The sequence below is a fragment of the Sander vitreus genome, chromosome 5 (assembly GCF_031162955.1).
Source record: "Sander vitreus isolate 19-12246 chromosome 5, sanVit1, whole genome shotgun sequence".
NCBI classification, from domain to species: Eukaryota; Metazoa; Chordata; class Actinopteri; order Perciformes; family Percidae; genus Sander; species Sander vitreus.
Window position 1 is genome coordinate 23,719,586 of NC_135859.1, and position 21,886 is coordinate 23,741,471.

Below are 21,886 nucleotides of genomic sequence, written 5' to 3' on the forward strand. Positions count from 1 at the left end.
TGTATGTGGCGCTAAGGTCTAGTGACGATGCTATAAAGACCGTTGCCGTGCTTGCGTCACTCCCTTACCCCTCCTACCAGTCCCTATGGCCACCTGGCCAGTGGGAATGCAAACGGGAAAAAAAGATTTTGGGGGAGAGTAGTTCCTAGAACTGCTTAGAAGTGTACTTTTCCTCTAAAAAGTGCAAGTACTATCCGGTCGGAGAGCACCTATGATTTAATGTGTCGCGTGTACAAACTGCACCAAATTTGACCCGGCAGGTCATTTGGTACCCAGCAATATATTATCAATCCATCACCAGAAAATGAATCAAAAGTTGCACTTAAGTAATTTCCGAAGTCATACTTCCAAACTTTCGCAGCATCCAGATTCTGAAATGGATTTGGTATTTTTTCAGTTTTATATTCAAATTCAGTATGATGATATCACTGTGGGTAATGGGAGTTTTAAAGGGTCATTTAGAGACTAAACTTTTTAAAGAAAGAAAAATTATGAATTGATAGGGGGAAAAAAAAACCTTAGTTGCAGCAGTAGGTACTGTAGAACATAGCTTTAAAACTTAACATGTACACATTAGTTTGTACTTGTTAGTCAATTTATTCTGTCTCAACAACAGTGAATCATCAGAATTATAAAACGGCAAACTTCTGGCCATCCTTGGTACATTATTGCCGTCTCTGTATTGAAACATTTACAGTGAGTCGGCCTGCTTTATGGGCTGAAATCTGAAGTCCAATAAAAATTGATCCTCACTGAAAATTCATCTCTATCTATCTATCTATCTGTCTATCTATCTATCTCATTCAGTTCTGAAATTTCAAGTTACTGTGATAGACATCTAGGTGGATGAAGGAAGAGCAATCGAGTGCAGATCGATAGTTCAGTGGTGCAGATGCACAGGACTCCTCTTTGGCCAATCGGCACCTACGTTTTGGAGCACAGTACCCGCCATGAAACGAGGAAGAGGTGCTTGCTTTTCCTTGACCCAGAGACTGGCGTGAGCTGCGTGACCTGCGTGACCACCGCCACTGAACTCTATTGATCTGGGCTCGATTGCTCTTCCTTCATCCACCTGGATGTCTGTCACAGTAACTTGAAATTGAATTTGAAGAGATATAGAGAGTTGAATTTTCAGTGAGGATCGATTTTCTTTAATTATTTTTTTTATTTTATTTTTTTTTATTTTTTATTGGACTTAGGTTCGAAATGAATTTATTCTATTTCAAATTATACTATTCAAATTAAGTTTTTCAATGCAATTATTCAAGTTTAGCAATTCAAATATAAATGATTTTAAATTCAGTTTCTGGTGGCACATATTTCAGCCCATACTGCTGCCCTTCACTCCATTCACTTCTGCTCCACTGACAGGAACCAATGACCAATGTAAACATGACCTTGCAGGCGTTTTACAACCCCCCTCTTCGCCCCCCCCCCCTCATGGGGAAATATGAACCCCTCACGTGTACCTACCCTGTCATGCAAAGTGTCGCCTATGTATGTTCAAGAGCATGGCTGCACACGTATATCTTAACATATTTTTGTGCCTTTTACTTTGGTTTATATCATTTCATACATACTTCAAATTGTTTTAAAGCCTTTGTGAAACGACTGACGTGTAATTGACAGGTTTGTTGATTCGCTTGTTAAACTTGACAGGATGGCAACTGGCAGCTTTGTAGTGATTAACTGTTCAAGGAATAATACAGAAGACACCACTCACGTGGCTGTATTGTTCATTGTGAGCATTTAATCAACTTATTACAAGGAGCAATGACAATGTATTTGCATTCTCACGACATCTCATGTTCTTATTAGTACCTTTACAAACATGCCTTGTCCTCGTTTTAGTGATACATTTTTTGTCAATAACTGATGTATTGTCTCAGGTGTTTGCAATTTGACTCCGTTTTTTGATTGTTTTATTCTGTGGCTAAGTATTAAGTAGAGCTAAAAAGGATGAATAGATTAGACTATTTGAAAATGAATCCACAGCTATTCTGATAATTGATTAATTGATTGTTTATATTTACTACTTCCCGCTCTAAAAGTGTGATTTGCTGCTTTTCTGAAAGCTGAATTTTGTTTTTGTTTTGGACCATTGATTAAGACAAAACAAGCAATCTGATCTTGGACTTTGAGAAAGTGTGATGGACATTTTTTTCAGTTTTTTGCTAATGCAGGATATACCTGTAATCCGATTAATCGGTAATAAAATAATTGTTAGTTGACACCTTTAGTATTAAAATGCTGTTGTGAATTAAATCCCTGAAAAAGGTCAATGACTGAAAAGTTGCATTTTCAATTGTAGTGGTGACAGTGGGCAGGAATTCATCACTTCCACAAATTCATTGGTTTTCATGACCTCAGATATGTTCCTTTTAGGACACGAGAAATGAAAACCACTTATACATTACTCCAAACAAGCTGCAGGCTTAACAATGTCCCGAATTTATGACTGAACTTCAGACTAACATCTGAAGTAGATGGAGGTGATGCTCACACACAAACTGTAAGCACACTGGCACACACATTTGGCCCGAGAGATGAAACCGCCAACACGAACATCTGGTGTGAGGTCATCCTCCTCCGGTGGAGTCCCACACAACACGGCACAAGCCTGGACAGGATCCACAGATCAGGTTACCATGATTGTACTGTAGATCCAGCAGGCAGGAACTCTGTCCACCAGCCTGCTTATTCTGGGATGAGTTAAAATTACCACCGCAGTCGTCTTTGTTCCTCCTCGCTCTCGTTTTTCTTCAGTGCTTTTCATATTCTTCTTTCTCCCATACTCTCTTAAACACAGTCACACACACTTTCCCTGCTTTTATCCTTTTAATATGTTATGTTTTACATAATGTGAAAAGTTATTTTTGTTTATGAAACTGCAGATTTCTCCTGTTACATAATCACATGAGCTCAGTTTCAGTTCTCTCTTCTCTCCAGCAGTCTCCTGTGTCTCTTTGTGTGTGTTGACTGAATCCCAGTCAACACACAGACAGAAAACACAGGGACGAGTCAAGGAGGGAGTTTCTGTCTCTCAGGCAACAGTGGGAAAGGGCATTTGAGAGGATGTCATGCTACAGTACCATGGCTTTTATGTTTGCTCAAGCCTCATCAGATTTTAAGTCGCCTAGAGGCTGCTGGGATACTTTCTGTCACACTCCACATCTCACAACTGACTCACCGTAGTGACACTACCTCATGCTACTTAATTTGACAGTTTACTGTATCATTTACAAGGAGACAAAATGTTTAAAATGTGTATATAGAATACAATTCCATTCAGCATTACTTTACTAAACATGCAGGGCATTGTGCTAAGTATTAGAGGCAGGAGTTGGTCAGCTTTAGAGCGTTTTAGTTGAAATTGAATGTTTAATTAAAAAAAGCGTTCAAGCAGCCCTTCTAGGAGAGAAAAGCCTGGCCAGTGACCCTCAGATAGTTTGAGTCCCTGGTTTAAAACTTGCAGGATCATCTGACTGCTTGTTTTTTTGCCTAGCGGATTTCCTTTTGGCGCTCTTTCTGCATTTCCTGATCATAATGTTATTTCCTTTTTAGAAGAATGATAGCCAAAACTACAAAAAATAAAAACCATGTTGTTATAAAGCAAAACTTTCTTTCATAAAGGAGTAAGGCTCCTTGCCCATGCCTTTTTTTTGTGTCTGTGTTTAAGTTGAAAATAAAGGAATGTTTTGCAGAACTCAAAGGAAAATAGGGTTTTGTTCCTCTCAGAGGAAGAAGTAGCTCTTAAAAGATTAAAGTGTTACTTATTAAAGGCTCTTTTTCAAATATTAGCATGTCAATCATGATCATTCTATATAAGGTTTACCTAGGTGGGCTTCTTTTTTCCTCTCTCATTATACTTACAATTACATGCACCCTCTAAGTGGATGACTTGATTGCAACAGAAATAACTCTTGCTGCCTTCCTAAAGCTATATTTCACCTCAGAATCTGACTTATCAGTCACACAACACACTAACCTTTGCTTGTGATTAAATGCTGTTGTCAATTAACTTATATCTCAACTCCTCCTTCCTTGATCCCTCTGCCTCTCTGCCTCCTCCCCCTTCTCTTCTTCTCTTTCCTTTCTTCTTCTTCTAACCACCATTCTCCTCCCTCTTGGCCCTTCCACACAGATGCTCCCAGCCGCACAGCTTGACAGGAGTGATGGGATGTGTCAACTAGGTATTACACCTATCCCAACATTTTTACACTGCAAGCAGGGAGACGGATATTTTGCGATACCATTTTTTAAAATACTGTTGAAAAGGGAATATGACACTAGTTATTCATCTGCTGACAGTTAACATCTGTTGCCAATATACAGGTTAAGGCATAAGTAAAGCTTGGAGTGGCACAAATAGATTTACGACCTGTAGTTTTAGTAAACATAAACTTTCTTTTTATTTTTAGGGCTAAGTGTTTTTTGGGGGTGCGGGATTATTGCCTTTTTATAAATTTAGCACAAAAAGTAAGGAAATTTGTGTTTGGTAGATTATTTCTCTGTGGTAACGATGCTTTTTGGCAATAAATCTTATTACCATTTGAAAGCCTGTTTAGTTCCCTTTCAAATAGTGCCCCATTTGTAAGGAACATTTGTGGGATGAGCAGCAGCACTGAGTATGTGGGTTGCGCCCATGAAAAATCTTCTCTGCCAATGCCAAACAGCTTATTCTGCCATTGACTCGTTTGGTGTTTATTGCATGTTTTATTCATTTCACAAACCGGAGCCTCAGTAGCGTGTGGAAGAACCATACACAGCCACAACAGCCTGGCACCTCCTCCTCATGCTGGTCACCAGCCTGGTCTCACACTGCTGTGGGATGGCATCCTATTCTTCAACCAGCATTTGTCGCAAGTCAGCCAATGTGGTTGTGTTGGTCACTCTGGCACGAACAGCACGCCCAAGCTGATCCCAGAAGTGGTCAATGAGGTTAAGTCAGGACTGCTGGCAGGCCATTCCATCCTCTCCACTCCCACATTCTGGAGGTAGTCTCTGATAAACCTCGCCCTGTGGGGGCGAGCGTTGTCATCTTGGAGGATAGAGTTTGGTCCCAGACTGTGGAGATATGGGATTGCCACTGGTTGCAGAATCTCATCTCTATAACTCTCTGCATTGAGATTGCCTCCAATGATGACAAGCCTCGTTTTTCCAGTGAGGGAGATGCCGCCCCACACCATCACACTGCCTCCACCAAAAGGTGTTACTCTATCGGTGCAGCAATCAGCATAGCGTTCTCAGCGTGTTCTCCACACTTTGACCCTACAATCCAACTGCTGTAGGCAGAATCATCCAATCCACCAAACGAGTCAATGGCAGAATAAGCTGTTTGGCATTGGCAGAGAAGATTTGGCAAATTTTTCATGGGCGCAACCCACATACTCAGCACTGCTGCTCATCCCACAAATGCATGTTCCTTACAAATGGGGCACCATTTGAAAGGGAACTAAACAGGCTTTCAAACGGTATAAGATTTATTGCCAAAAAGCATTGTTACCACAAAAAAATAATCTACCACAACACAAACACAAATTTCCTTACTTTTTGTGCTAAGTTTAGTTAGAATTGCAATTATTTTGTCTCCTCCCCTATATTGGTACTTTCTTTTCTTTTACCAGGCAGCATTAATGGCTAACAAAGTCAGTGGTCGCAGTCTAAACTTTTTTACAGCTTGTTAAAAAGTTGCGATTTCGATAAAAACTATTACTTGTTAAGGCTTGCTTTCGGGCATGCATTTAAGGAACCTATGAGACATCAAGATATGGGATTTTATATGGTAATTTTGTCCAATATACCTATAAGTTAGCATTAGATTGTAGACACAAGCACTCCACAATAAACTCTTCAATATATTTAGCATAACTCATCAGATTATAAAAAGCAAAGGATGTCACACTCCTACCGTCACCCTCTAGACACAAATGTAATGAAAAATGGGGAGCCGAGGAATAAGAAAGGAAAGCAAGATCTATAGTTAATTAGTTAAACTGCTGTTATACAAAAGCATTTTTTTTTATCAAAAAGTATAGAGTTGGTTTGGTAATTGTTTTCTAAGTAATGAATGAAATTACCTTTTTAAATAAAACAGCTTTGCATCAGTGTCCATTGGGACAAAGGAAACAAGATCCCTAGTTCACTCTTTATCCGTCCGAGACTATTCATTTAAAGGCTTAGTTCAACATTTGGAGGCTTCAGTGATCCATTATAATGGTCTTTTGTGTTGCTAGTTCTGGAGTGAACCCATCAGTCGACCCTGATGATCTAGTATTGCAGTATCCTAGTGTGATGCAGTTTCATTTACAGTGGGGCATGATTTATGGCTGGCTAATGCAACTGGCTAATGCAACTGTCTAAATGAGCCTCAACAAGAAGATAAAAGGTCAAAGCACTGTGGTTTTGTGAATGTGAAATGTGAAAATATCCTTGTAGTTTTGTTAATTCTAAACAATGGTGTTAGTGATGTGACCTGACGCCCCAAGGCTCGATTCATCCACTGTGTGGCTCAATATTTATTCTTTTTCACATTTTGTACACCAAACTATCCTGCCATTTTATTGTCAGAGATTAGTTAGTTAGTTAGTTCAACTTAATTTAATCAGGAAATCTCATTGAGATAAATATCTCTTTTACAAGAGAGACCAGAGATCAAAATACATGTATACAACATCTCAACAGGGCAATTCAGTCACACAAAGCAGTCCTCACACACATGTATAGTAATTACTGGTCCCAAATACTATTAATAATATGAGCAAGTACAACAAGTCCCTCAGAGGAAGATTGTTTCTAATATCAGTTTGTTTTGCAGTTCATAAAAGGTTTGCCAGTGTCAGCCAAATGTCAGGAGTCGGACAGAGCGACATTAAATTACTTATTACACAAACAAAAGTTGACATTACACTAGGAATTAGACAATCCTGTTTTCTCTCTCTCTGCCTTCTGCTCTTTTTTCATCATCTCTCCACTCTGTTCACTCTGTTCCTCCTGTCTGTCAAACACGTGTTCATCTTTAACTCCTTGCATAATCTTGCCTCTATGTATTTGCCTTCTATTCTTGTCTGTCAGACCTGTTGGCAACATGAATTATTAACTGAAGTGTAGAAATTGTTCTTTCAAAAGAAAGGTATTATTTTTCAATTAATCTGTTGATTATTTGTTAAGGATCAGTGTAGGGCTGCAACAAACCATTAGCCTACTTGAATTAATTGATTAATCTGCAGATTAAGTTATTGATTATTTTGTAAATTGTTAAAAAAAAAAGTCAAAATACTTAAAAGATGCCCATTGCTATTTCTTAAAGGCCTAAGTGACATGTAGATTGTTAGTTTTGTCTGACTAATAAACATATTCAGTTTACTATCGCATAAGAGGACGAAAATCCACCAATCCTCACAGTAGAGAAGTGAGAACCAGTTTACTTCTTGGCAATTTTACAAATCTACAGTAGTCAAGTTACCAGTGCTCATATAAGTGCTCTTAACGGTTTAGCAATCAAAAAACCTACAGCAGCCAAAATAGAATTGAATGGAAACAGAGAAAATGAAGCAAATATTAGCATTTGTAAAGCTATAACCAGCATATTGATTTCTTTTTTAATTTGATAAATAGGAAATGGTTGCCGTTAACATTCTTTTGTCATCCAAAATAGACGGAACAAAAAAACAAACTGAGAGACCTGAGTTACATTTCTAATCATCACATTTCCTCTCGGGCTCTCTGATGTGATGAGACCTTCACAATGAAGTTAGGATATTAGAACCCTTAAAGTTATAAATCAAGATATTAATCCCGCTAATTATCTGTTTCTTTTTTTTCCCCCAAGCAGATGAGACAGCCCTAGACGATGTAAGCAGACTGAAGGATTCATCTGCAGTGTTCACATTGGAGCGAGGCAGAGGTGGGACAGAGGAAGAGGAGGAGGAAGACACAAGAATGGGTGTGGGGAAGAATACTACCTCCAAGTCAATGGACAGCAGCAGTGAGGGTGGAAAATTTGAAGAGGAGATCAAGCATGGCATGGAGTTCTACCCTATTCCGGTACACAAACCTCTTTGATGGCCTGCTTATAAAATAAATCAGAGGTTATAAAACGCTGAGACAAATGCACGGCAACTAAAAATGTCTGTTCTCTTCCGTCTTCTCCCCCTTTCTTTGGCTCACACGCTCAGATTTGGCATTGTGATTTGTTTGGAATGTATTCGTGTGAGTGAATGATCCGAGTGCATGCACACAAACGGTTTACTTCATGGCCAGTTGTTGCATGCTGCTGCCGCTCAGTCATCCATTCCCTTTGTCGTCTTGGCACCAGGCAAGAGCTTCATGTGTTTAAAAAGGCAAAACAATTTATTTGAGACTGAGTCATTAAAACTTGTGCTAGTGGTGAAAAGTAACTAGGTACATTTACACAAGTTCTGTACTATTTTCTGCTCCTTCGTGAAAAAGGGACCTTTCTGCATAAAGAGTACTTCTAATTTTCATACATTAAGTCATGAAACTTTTCCTTTATCGGCATTGCTGTGACTTCAACAAAACTGCAGAGCCGACGTAGTTTACAGAGACTGTAATCAATATTTTTTCTTCACATTAACAATGGCTCAAATGACTGTGTAGTGTGAAAGAGGACGCTCGTAGTGATGAACCCACAGAGACACAACACTTGGCTCTGCCTGCACTTCCCCTCAGCTCTATGTAGCTTTTGTGTGTCTTTCAGCTAATTCTTTTGGTTTTCTAACCCGCAACTTTACTGTTTTGGTTCAGCGTTACCAGTCTCAACAGCTTCATTTTCAGTCTTTTAAATGTTAAAATGTTCCTCACAATTTGTCCCTTTTGTTTTATAATGACCCTCCCTTTTGTTAACGTGACACAATATGCTGTCTGGACATTTACAGGGGAAGCACACTCTCGTACTTCACACACGCACTCGCACACATACTTGGTGGAAGAAATTTGTTTGTAAAGCGACAAGTTTGCATACTGTAGGAAACACTAGTTCATGTGAAGGTTGGCAAATCTGGTTCAACACGAGATTGCACAAACGTTCAAACTAGTTCACCTGTCTTTTCATGTGGTTTTTTTAGCTGGCCAGCAGTGTGTCAACGCTGTGAGCGACCTCCTCAATCAGCAAACTGCAATTAAGATTTCCCTCTGTATGACCTTATGAAAGGAGAATGGGTGACTTTAAAAATATAAATTGTGTGTCTGTCTGTGTGTTAAGGTGGTGGTAAACGGCTTGGGCGGTGCCAGTGGAGACCAGGATACTGAAAACACAGAGCTGATGGCCATCTACACTAAAGATAATCAGGGAGCCGAAAAGGTAACTCAAGAGGAAAAATGGAGAAGGGAAACACACAATTGTCTAGTGTTTTATTAGGCCCTGTTTACACAAATGCGCTCGCGGGTGAAAATGTAAAAATATTTTATCAGATGCGCTGGTCTAAACGCAAAATAAAAAGTGAGAACGCAACGCCACTTTTGCGTTTTCTCTTCAGATCGTTTCCGTCTAAACGTAGCCTTAGTCACCCAAAGTGCTAGTTTACTCCCATAGTAGCCTCTATTTAAGCAGACTGATAGTCACGTTATTCAAAAAGCTTACTCATAATCCCTCGTAATTAGTTTCAGTGACTTGCCTTTTCCTTCCTCACCTTTCCCCGACATCCTTGAAGATGTAATCCTTCAGATTTTAGTCCTAGTGAATTTATAACTCGTGGTTACCGTAGTAACAAGAAGTGTGGTTTGATTACTACAGCAAACACTTAAACAGCCACTCTGTTTATGATGCAACTAAACAAGCGCACATTGTTTTATTAAAGATTTCATGCTGCACACAGAGCTAGTAGTTTTCCACCCAACAGAAGAGCACTACCCTCCATCTAACCGCTCACTGTGGCTGCTCCTTCTTGTTTTCTTACTCTTTCCAAAAAATTAAACTGATCCGCTGAAGAATACAGTCTGAGCAAACACATTGTGTGTCTTGTGGCAGCCTAACAATAAAAATCAACCTGTATTTTGCCATTTGAATGCTTTTAGTGTGAAGCTGCTGCGGTAAGAAATGGTCAATCTGCATCATCAGTAAATTAATATAACTTTGATACGGCTGTGAGGAGATTAAACTGTTAACGATGAGACTGTTATCCATGAGATAACAATTACATGCATTGTGTACTGTATGTTTTACATTTTTTTTGTTTTTTTTTTTATTATTTTTATATCAGTGGGTGTAAAGTTGTGTCTTTGTTTGTTTTTGTATATATTTGTTTAGTCAGTCCCTCCAGGATTTCGCGATGTCGCGATCGCGCCAATTCACGCGAATTCAACCAATCCCCGTGACTTTAGTGCGACTCGCAATTTTGACCAATCACCGCAACTTTTACGGAAATTTGACCAATAACCGGAGTTTCCCGCGACTTCAACCAATCCCAGCAGTCCCACGTGCCAGACTTTTATGTCAGTATGTGACTCTGAGAGCCACTGACCAAGCGGGAGTGAAAGAGAGCTTGTTTCCTATGAAGACGAGACTCGAACATCTCACATTTACCAACAAAACGTACAGCAAAAGACCGTGCAAAACATTTCAGACCGTCCCGCCAACCTGTACACATTTTAACATCAATGAACGCTGTAACGTTTTTTCACTATAAAGTCAGCGGCTGCTGTTTCAATCCCATCTGCTGTCTGCAGCGGGCGGGGGCGGGGCTGCTGCTCATACAGTTCCCCCCCGCTACTGACGCGCACACACACAAACACACACGGTAGATGCAGGAAAAACCGCAGATGAGATGACACGATTACCTAAATTGAGGACAGTTACTCTCGTTATTGTACGTGCAATGATAAGTTAAAGTCCAATAAGTAGCTACTTTATCAAACCGTATGAATGTGTCCCAGGCCAGGTTAGGAAATTAACTAACCATGTAAAGATCAACAAGCCACTGACACATATGTTCAAATTTGATTAATTCAATAAATTATTTTTTGTCTTAAATCTTTTCATCATCATTTTCATATTATGCAAACATTTACAGAATCCTGAGCCTTTTTGGTAAGGTTACTAAGAAAACTCAGCCCAGAGTAGTTTTATTCTCCCCAAAACAAGTTTCTTTTTTATTTTTAAAGAACTATACAAAAACAAATCGCAACTTTTTTTGCAACTTTCTCCGTCTCCCGCAACTTCATTGCAACAAACGTACATACAAAAGACATCGCAACTTTTGTAGTTTTTTACAAAAGCTCCCGCGAAATCAGGCATTTTGGGCCGCAACAATCTAAAAAAAAAGGCTGCGAAATCCTGGAGGGACTGTTTAGTAAAACATTTCAATCAGGAGAGACTTTGTGAAAGATCCAAATAAGTTTATTCATCGCATGATGCATAAGGTTGTAATGTACAGAGTCTTTGGCGATTAGACTCCATCGATATGTAAATTTTTTTTATAACTGGTAGAGAGGCCATGAGTAGGCAGGAATATCCCCCCCCCCCCCGATGGAGTCTAAACACTGGTGGTGGTGAAAAGAAGCCTGCAGATCTGGGTGGATGTTATGGGAGCGGGCCTTCTGGTTGAGGAACCCTGGGTGCTGTGAATGATGATGAGTGGAGGTGGGGAGGGTTGCTCGATTTACCTGAAATGACAACTGACAGCAGCAGAGAAGAGAACAGATTTTAAAGCAGGGATGCAATGATGTGATTGGCAATCATGGCAAATTCTGGTTGGTTTAACTGAAGAGTGAATGCCCAGAATCAGCTGATCAGTTTAGGAAAGAAGTAATTGCTGAACATCAACAATCACAGATTACACGTGTTAAATAAAATTAACAAACATTAAACTTAAAGAGAAAAAAAGATGGGGTTAGTTTCATGAGAAATTTAAAAGATTATAACTTTTATTATCATTAACTTCAATTTGTTTAATTTTTTTTTAAACTTTTCTGTCTTATTTTTGTTTTAAATGCAAAGCAAAGTAAACTGTGACCACCATGAATCATTATTTATCAGATATATTTCAGAGAAGAATCCATTCATGTGTTATCCCATTAGAAAAAAAGTAAAAATATGAAAGGAGAGAGAGGGGGAAGAGATACAGGAAATTGGCACAGCATTGGAGTTGGCCACAAAAGATGCCTGAATTACACTCTTAAAAAAGCATGTTTTACTATTTAAGTGGTTCTTTGTATTAAAACCGTGAAACACAAACTCGTTTCCACTACAGCATGCACAAAACAGTGTGACTCATCTACTTCCCTCTTTTCTTGTTGTCACTGTGACTGTGCATTTTCCTTTGTTGAGAGAATGAAGTCATGTGTTTTGTTCTTTCACACAGTTTCTGTCTTTCTGTCACTTTCTTTTTTTATCTTATCATTCATAAAATTCAGCCTACCTCACATCTGCTCAGACATGTTGTTCTAACATTTATTTTCCTGTACTTTCCCATTAATAAATTCTACCAGAATACATTGTTTTTATCCTTTTACACAAAGTGAACTGTACAGGACAAAGTAAAAATGTCAAGAAAGATGTGATTTATGAAGATATCATTTATATCATTTCTTTGTGTGTTTAGAGCTCAATGTCTGAGACGTTGGACAGCACCGATAGTATGGACGCAAGGAGGATGGACATGATATATACCATTGAAGATACCCCACCCTGGTACCTGTGTGTGTTCTTGGGCTTACAGGTAAATCTACAAGCTATATGGCTTTGTTTCATGGCTGACTTACAGTGTGTATTACTCATCAATATATTTCTTTATCTGATTCACAGATATGTTTAAACTGGAAAGGTCTTACCACATGAGCTAAAAAGCATGCACTAACACGTCCTGTATAATCATAGGTCGTCATTTCCTTCACTGTGGTTGTACTTGTCATCTCAGTGTAGTATTTTTCATCTGACCATACGCAATATTCATTACGCAACTGGGCACCAGACACGAAAATAGGATTTTGCTCACAGTAGTCGTCATGTTAGTGGTTCAGTGGGTTCATGTCTTCACTGTGTAAACACAATGTGTTTGTATCATATACTGGACTTTTGTCTTGTAGTCAATCCTACTGAGAAGTTATTATATACATCTGTGTCATATAGGAAAACAAAAATGCCAAACGTAAAAAAGGGACTTGGTGGGCACATATTCCTACAATCCTTCAAATCTGTTATTATAATTACAATATTGGGAAAAAACTTGAGTGTACATCTTGACATACCTTTTTTCTGTGTTGTCCAGCTATGTACCAGATTTGGTCTAAAAGAACTGCAGCAGGAGTTGTTTTGCCAAACTGGATCTGAAGATAATGATCCTAAAGAATAAAGGTTCATAATGATAATCTGATGTATTTTGGGAACATCCTAAAAGATTGTAACTACGGAGTTTGCGATCAGTTCCAAGTATGGACCGTCAAACAATGGACACACACACACACATACACACCACTATACACACAAAGGCCCTCATTTATGAAACGTGCGTACGACCTAAAATGGGCGTAGGACGGGCGTACGCAGATTCCTACGCAAAGCAAGGGATTTATCAATTTGAACGTGAGCGTAGGCTGCGATAAAATCTCACGTCTGGTATGAACTTCTGTACACAAGTCAGTGTGGACTTGCGGTGCAGCATATAATCAGTTTAACAGGAGAAGGAGAAGTCATCAGTTGATCACTTATCAGTAATGGCAGATCTGGCTCTTTTAGAAGACCTTTGGTACATGTGGCGGTAAAATAGTGCACACTTACACACACGGGCCACGGTGGAGCGCTCCATCTGATTTGATTAAGGGCAGATGGCTCAGTCTTGCATCAGCAACCTTACTATACACGGCAGAAAAAGTCTGCAACATTGTTTTAGCCTGTGGGGTTCTGCACATCGTGCAGAAAAACAGGGTGCCATAAATGTAGTGATGGAGTCAGATGACCCGATGCCCAGAGAGCAGTGTCCAGCACAGCCCCAACTGGGGGCTATACGAAGGAGACAGGATATTATTTCCTCGCTTTTAAAAGGTATAGTGTTATGTTTGGCAATGATATTCAATACAGGAAACATGACGATGCACAACATTTTTATTTATTCTTCAGGTTTTCGTTGCTCTTTTAAAGTGTTGTTAATGGCCACAAGTAAACGATGAAAAAAAGAGTAAAATAAAAGACACTGCATAATCTCCGCTACTGTGTGTTTGTTTATTTAAATATAGGTACACTATGTAGGCCTAAGATATTGCAATATAATATAATATGATATATATAATATAAGTGATATTTAAATTACGATCATTTCCAGCCACTGCATTTATCAATGTACGACCATTCTTACGTTGTGATTGGTTTGATACGAACGTTTTGTGAATCACACGTGAAGCCTGTCGTAAGGATTTTTGCGCTCATATCTGCGCTGGTTTCTACGTTAGGTAAATAAATGAGGACCACTGACTCTGTGGCTTTTTGTCTTTGCAGCACTACTTGACGTGTTTCAGTGGCACTATTGCCGTGCCGTTCCTCCTCACTGAGGCAATGTGCGTCGGTTTCGATCAGTGGGCCACCAGTCAGCTCATTGGGACCATCTTCTTCTGTGTGGGGATCACCACCCTTCTACAGACCACACTGGGCTGCAGGTAAACACACAATACTGTCTCACATGGACTTGGTTCAGTCACTTTATTATCCCAGATAGGAAACTTGATTTGCAGTCACGTGCACAAGATAAAAAAAACAAAAGTACAAAAACAAGAAATACAAAAAATGTTTCTTGTACAGTACATATAATATACAGAACACAATAATACACAATGCTACAGCATGCAATCTCTAAAATTCTAAGTTACATGTGCAAATTAAGCCGAGTTATTGCACAGGGAACAGAGGAGTTTTTACTCCTATAAGAGAAAATGCCCCCAGTAATACAGTAGACTTGTGCCTACAATACTTAATGTAAACTGCAGCTTTTCTTTAAGTCATACATTGTATTCTGTCTTTCACTTTCTCCCTTTTTATTCCTATCTTTCTTCTCCCTGTCATCTCTAAGTGCCACTTAAGACATAAGCCATTGTCGACACGAAGTTCCTCTTTCTCCATCCCTCCTCTTCATGTCACTCTGGAGTGTGTTTAAGTAGATGCTTACATGTCCTTGGTAGGTTGGTAGGTTCCCAGAACTTCAGAACAGTCAGTTTTAAATTTAGATTTGTATTAAAAATAAATCGTAGATAAATTAAGCAGGGTGTAAGACGTTTCTGACTTTTTAAAAGAGATATTTGTTCTATAGCAGTTGTCTAGTATGCGTATTGTCTCTCAGAATGTCATGAGTTACATTTTAAGTTCCTTGTTTCGTTTGTGTGACTGCAGTTTCTCTTTTGTAAGAATAGAAAGTAGCGTATTCTTTCTGAATTGAGACAGCATAGAGGTTGAAGAGATTCCAGAAACTAAAGATTTGGTATTTGACTGCAGACCAGATGAGTGACCTACCAGTTCAACTGTTGCATCACTTCTAGACAAGCTATAGTCGATTAAACACACAGCCTTGTCTTTGGTGGCAGCCTATTAACCAAGAGGGAAGTCCTTGCTTTTAGCCTTTTTTTTAAATCCTTTTTTTCCCACTCAGTCCTCGCCCTGCCTTCGAGGTGTTGATTATTTTTCACACGTCTTGAACTACTACCTAGAGTCTTTTGATCTCATTGGTTCACAACCACTTTTGTTTTATGCTCTCAAGCATACATAATGAGATCTGGTTTGTGTTTCGTAACAAGTGATTCACCTGATTTATTTCATCAACCCGTCACTGGCCAATTCAATACCAACTGACATGAGACATTACCTGTTGTCATGGATATTATCCCGTCTCTTGGATCTGTGTTTTAATGTACGTCAGGTCATGTTGGCCTGAGGTGTTGTTAGGTGGTGGTGTTTTTTCATTAAAGAGGAGCAGGTCAGTGAGGTTAACTCTGACTCTCTTTTCGTTTTTGTAATTATTCCATCATGTCGTGGCATATCTGAGTGTCTCCATTGTTTCCGCAGCAGCTGCCGCCACGGCCAAATCTCACCTAACCTCATTCAGACACAAACCCAGGAAGACACAGATACTCGCTGTTCTTTTTGACAGCAACTCCATGTCCTTGACTGATGCCTGGATGGCAATAGTGTGCAAACATCGTCCTATCTTTTTTTACCCTTTTATTTATTACCCAAACATTCAGTGGAATGCTCCAAGAAACTTTTGGTGGTTAGAAAAAGTGAACAAGTGACCGCCGATCGCAATGGCTGGTCGAAACTGAGGCTCCGTAACCACCTCCGTATCTTCATTAAAAACCAGGTATATTCTTTCTTTTTCAACATCAATTATTTTGTTTATTACCGCAGTGAATTAGTGGAATGCCTGCAGGCGCAAAAAAGCAGGTCTCGCTACCATTTTCCCAAGCACAGAGATCTACCAACATGGCGACGGCTAGCACAGCTACTGATGCTAACGCGGACCTACACTTGGAGGACGTTATAGCCAAGGTCCTGGAAAAGCAGCAACATGTGCTTCAATCAGCGGTCCGCGACGCAGTGAAGGAAGCATTAGCAGAAAGACACCTCGCTGCAACACATCAGGACAGAGCTTGAGAGGCAGGGAGCTACGGTACGGGACCTAGTGCAACGGCTAGACAAAGCGCAGGGAGACAATAGGCAAATGAGAAATACGGTGAAAGCCTGCATTGATGACCAGAAGAAATTTGAGTTTATGCTAGCCAAACTGGAGGACAGATCGAGATACAATAATGTGCGCATCATTGGACTGAAAGAGGGCAGCGAAAAGGACGACCCAGATACCAGGACCGCCAAGCAATCCTTCAGGGGGCGAGACAAGTACAGCAGATAGCCCCGATTCGGGATTCCAACGCTGCGCTTTAAGCCTGACTACAGTGCTTTCACGGTCCAGCGGCGCCAGGAATTTATAGGAGCGTTTGATGCGGCCACGTATCTCACAGAGAGGGAAGGGGGTCTGCGGTCTGAGAGGGTTAGGGTATTTATTTTATTTTTTATGTTTCTACTACACTTTGCTTAGTTCTAACAGTTCACCCTTTGCTACAAATTTACCAGCGAATTCCGGTAGGGTACTCGAGACATGTATACGTGTTAGGCCTGCACGATATTGGAAAAAACTTCGAGGACATAAATAGCCCTATTTAGAAATACTAAATCATTCTCAACTACTGGGGTGATTTTGTAGGGGAGTGCATCTACAAAGAAAATAAAAAAGGAAATTTTCTTATGTGAACCAGTCTTTGTTGAACTTTAATGTTTTACAAAAACCAAAGCAAGTAAGCACTGTGATTACTCTTCTGAAGAGATTTTGGAGAGGGAAATTAGGAAGAAATGCACTGGTTGACTGACATGACACCATTGTATTCATATAATATCAATCCAGGCTAAAGTGAATTATATTAATAATGCATGCATGTTGCTTCCTCTAAATTTCAGGTTGTGGTCAATTAGCGAGGCCTGCTTTGGTTGTTTGATAAATTGATTAATATTGATCATTGCAGAGCCTGCATGTCACACTCTTCAAACGGTGGATCCAAGAGCACTTCAGTCAGTGTAAATTACGTTATATCAGAAAAAGACTGCTGTTGTAGATTAGTGTTACGTTTTCAGCGTCGCAGCTCCGAACCGTAACGTTAGTTGGGACAGACGCCTTGTTTCTTCAGGCTAACTATGTTAGCTTTAGCCTGGCTGGTAGCAGCTTTCTGCGGTGACAAATGGCCGGGATATGTCGGACTAACGTTATGTCACATGACCACCTGTCTTAAAGGGGAAGGGTCGGCCGGTAACAATCATGGAAAAGGGGAAGGGTCGGCCGGTAACAATCATGGAAAAGGAGAACAGTGAAAGTTTACTTTTTTATCAAGCAGCAAAGAAGTTGTAGCGTCAACGTCCTGCGATGTGACTATCGCGCATGCGCACATCACGATGTAGACGATGAAACAAAGTACCGTGCAGCCCTAATACGTGTTAATTCTGAGGATGGCTGAGCTTTCAATCCTTTCAGTTAATACCAGGAGGCTGAATGGGCCGATCAAACGAGCTAAATTCCTGGACTATTTAAGAAGGAAGAAGAACATAGACGTGGCGATTATTCAAAAGTCACATTTACGTAAAAGAGATGTAAATCTGCTACAAAATAAATATTTCAGGATTGCTGCTTCATCTAGTGACGACTCCAAAACCAAGGACTCCATTGTGTTGCTGTCACGGAAATGCGCACTCACCGTAGACAAAAGTAGTAAAGACCTATCTGGCAGGATATCTTATATATGTACCACGATAAGGAATAGGAAGATAGCCTTTGTCTCGGTATATGCACCGTCTACATATGATGAAAGCAAGGATTGCGGAGTTGGAGGAACGTTGTAACTCTCTGGAGCAGTCTCTAAAGACGTGTTTTTCTAAATCTACACATACTCTTTTAGTCACAAGTCGAGCAGAGCTAAATGATTTACTAAGAAGAAGAGCTGAATTCATAATGCACAGAGTGAGGCAAAATTACAATTTTAATGGCTGTAAACCAAGCAAATTGCTGGCTCTGAAATTAAAGCAAAGCGAGTCCAGAGCTGTTATCAACAGCATCTGCACAGACCGAGGTATCTCAACAAATTCTAAAGATATCAGTGCCACTTTTCAATCCTTTTATTCAAAGTTGTATGAGTCCTCCTGCAACTCAGATTCGACACAGTGCCAGGAGTTCCTAAAAGAGCTAAACCTGCCTCTTCTTGACCCAGAGGAGGCAGAAGAACTGGGTCAACCTGTAACGTTGGAGGAACTTAAATCGGCATTAAAAAAGGGAAAACACCGGGGTTGGATGGAATTCCATCAGAACTTCTCCTACAATACTTTGACACATTAGGACCTACCATTTTACAAACTTTAACTTTGGCCATAGAGAGGGGCACTTTTCATCAACAAACCAACACTGCACTAATTTCTGTCATACCCAAAAAGGGCAAAGATCCTACGGAGTGCTCAAACTACAGGCCCATCAGCCTCATTGGGATGGATATTAAGCTCTATTCCAAAGTCTTGGCACTCCGCCTAGAACGCTTTATTGAGACGCTAGTCCACCCCGACCAATCAGGTTTCATCCCAAAGCGTCACGCTGCAGACAACGTACGCAGGTTGTTTCATGTAATAGAAAAGCAAAAATCCTAACAACGGCAGCAGTTTTAACAGTGGACGCAGAAAAGGCTTTTGACCGCCTAGAGTGCAACTACTTGTGGCAAGTAATGGTTTGGGGGCCAACTTCATTGACATGGTACGTACTTTATATGCGAATCCCACGGCCATAGTCTCAACCAATGGCCTGCATTCACAGCCATTCCCCATCAAACGGGGCTCGCGACAGGGATGCCCGCTTTCTCCCATGCTATTTGCGATCTCTCTGGAACCGTTAGCCCAAGCCATAAGGCAAAATAAAATATGTAATGTCCGGATTAAATCCAATAACAACTCAATATCGTTATTTGCAGATGATATTTTGCTATACATCTGACCTTGAGGACTCTGTTGCAAAACTTCTTCAGATCTTCAACGAATTTGGCTCAATTTCCGGCTATAAAATTAATTGGAATAAATCTAATCTTCTATTGAATAACAGACAGGCGACACCAGCTATTAGTGGTACAATACCAACCCAAAGCAAAATTACATATTTGGGCATCACCATACACGCATCGCTACAGCGAGTTGTCCAGGACAACTATGAAACTATATTAAGTAGTGTTCAAAGGGATCTGGTCAATTGGTCTGCGCTACCAGCATCGCTACGGTCCAGGATTGCTGTTGTTAAAATTAACATAGTTCCTCATGTGAATTTCTTAAGTACAATGATCCCCTTACCCCCACCAATACATTTTTGGAAGAAACTTGATACCGTAATTCGGCAGTATATTTGAAATAATAAACAACCTAGGCTAAGATACTCTACCCTGCAATGTAACACAAACATGGGAGGCTTGGCCCCCCCAAGTGTATCACAGAGCCTTTCAGCTATGGGCCCTTAGAGTGTGGATGGACCCCTCATCTACAGTCCCATGGAGAGAAATAGAGCAAAACCTCACTGGAAGTCTAAGACTGCAGGACCTTGCCTTTGCAGGTGTGTGTCCAAAAAAGTGTATGCTAGCCTATGGCCCTGTCATCACCAACATATTGACCAACTTTAAACAGGTGGAGGAGCAACTACACTATACCAATAAGTGGCATTTGAATACCCCAATATGGCACAATGCACACTTCATGTCTGGTAATAAGCCCTTTGCTTGTAACCAGTGGAGTGACAGAGGTATTTATACGTTAGACTAGCTATTCAATGAGAAAGGTATGTTGAGTTTTGAAGACCTGAGAGCTAGTTTTGAGGTCCCCAGGACATCCTTCTTTTTGTATCTTTGCTTAAGATCAGCCCTAAAATGTTATGGAGTGCCATGGGGAAACAGTCTTGAAGCGCACCCAGTCATTAAATGGTTTGCTCACTTTGTATAAAACAGTGGTTGGCATACTTTCTGGACATAATTATGCTCAAGCTCTCTACAGCAAGGATTAACAAAGCTAAATCATCAACTATCAGCCTATGGGAAAGTGCAGCAGCACAAATATCGGGCCTCAGCGCCACAAGAACGGGAAGAGAGTGACTAGACGGGGCGATTTCTGTTTTATTTTTTGTTTTTTTTGTTTCTTCCTCGAGACCGCAGAGGGTCGGGGGTGGGCGAGGGTTCTTGTTCGGTTTGTATTTTTTTGTTTCTGTTCTGTATGTTGGCATAAAAAATGAAAAAAAAAAAAAAAAAACACTATAAAAAGTTGATCTAAAAAAAAGTTGTTGTTGTTGCTTTGAAAAGGCAGAATTTGCCTTTTCAAAGCAACAACAGGGACATTCATACTCTGGCAGGAGTGATGGCTCTCAAGTCAAAGTGTAGTCTTTCTCTCCATCTCTTTTTAAAGTAAACATAATGACCGGTCACTGCTGTCAACGTTTTTTGTGCCTCTGACTTATGTCTTCATATCACTCCGCAAGTGGTCCATTAATTTGTCACGATGTAACTTCATTCAAAGCAGTGCTCCACCAAAGAGCCTGCAATCGTTGCGGAAGGTTATTAGAATAAGAATTTCGGACGTGTGGGGGCGAACTATTTTCTTAGCTGAAGCCGACAACGGGACAATATTTTCATTTTATGTTGGCAATGCAAGCTGAAGCGACGTAGCAGATGACGTTGGAGTTGCAGTTGCAGTGAGGAATATGGCTGGGAAACAGCCGGGAAACAGGGCTAAAAGAGCTCTACAGCGAACAGATGTGCTGGGCGAGCCGTCAGTCGGTGGAAGCTAACAGAAGCTAGCTACCAAGTGATCGGCGGAGACAGGGAGTACATGTATTTGAAAGAGTCCGGCAGTTGTGGTAGACGAAGGTCCAGTCGTGAGTTTGGATGGAGAGTCCACTGTGGTCTGAAGGGCTAATCCTCGCTAGATCACTAGCTAGTCGGGAGGTTGACAGCTAACGTTAGCCAGCTGAAGCTAACAGTCGATCGATCGTGAGTAGCGTGCGTTACACAGGCTGGCAGCAGCACAGAGTCTAGAGTTGATAAGTGTGTGTGTGTGTGTGTGGGGGGGGGGTAGAAAGGTGTTAAGAATGACCAACACCTAATCTTAAACTTTACTTAATTTACTACGACCCGATCAGAGGTTACTTAAATTGGGACGTTCAGTCAAAATCAAGCATGTCACCCTCAAACGGGATCTCTGTTTGCAGGGTTCAGGCTGGACCCTCCCAGTGATCATGCTGCTCTGGGGGACCGGCTGCACAGTGAGAAACCGCTGCTGACGGGCGCAGAGCTCTGCCGGAACGCCGACTGCGGTCTGTCCGCGCGGCCATCTGAC

General features: G+C 40.5%; 1 protein-coding gene across 1 annotated transcript in view; it reads left to right on the forward strand.

Annotated features, from left to right (window-relative positions):
- slc23a2 (solute carrier family 23 member 2) overlaps positions 1 to 21,886 on the forward strand; it is a 53,746-nt gene that overhangs the window by 15,286 nt on the left and 16,574 nt on the right. The window contains exons 2-5 of the mRNA XM_078251090.1: positions 7,835 to 8,046; positions 9,224 to 9,322; positions 12,561 to 12,677; positions 14,450 to 14,607. Coding sequence (XP_078107216.1) covers positions 7,942 to 8,046; positions 9,224 to 9,322; positions 12,561 to 12,677; positions 14,450 to 14,607 — 479 coding nt within the window. The 5' untranslated portion in view covers positions 7,835 to 7,941. The remainder of the gene's footprint in view (positions 1 to 7,834; positions 8,047 to 9,223; positions 9,323 to 12,560; positions 12,678 to 14,449; positions 14,608 to 21,886) is intronic.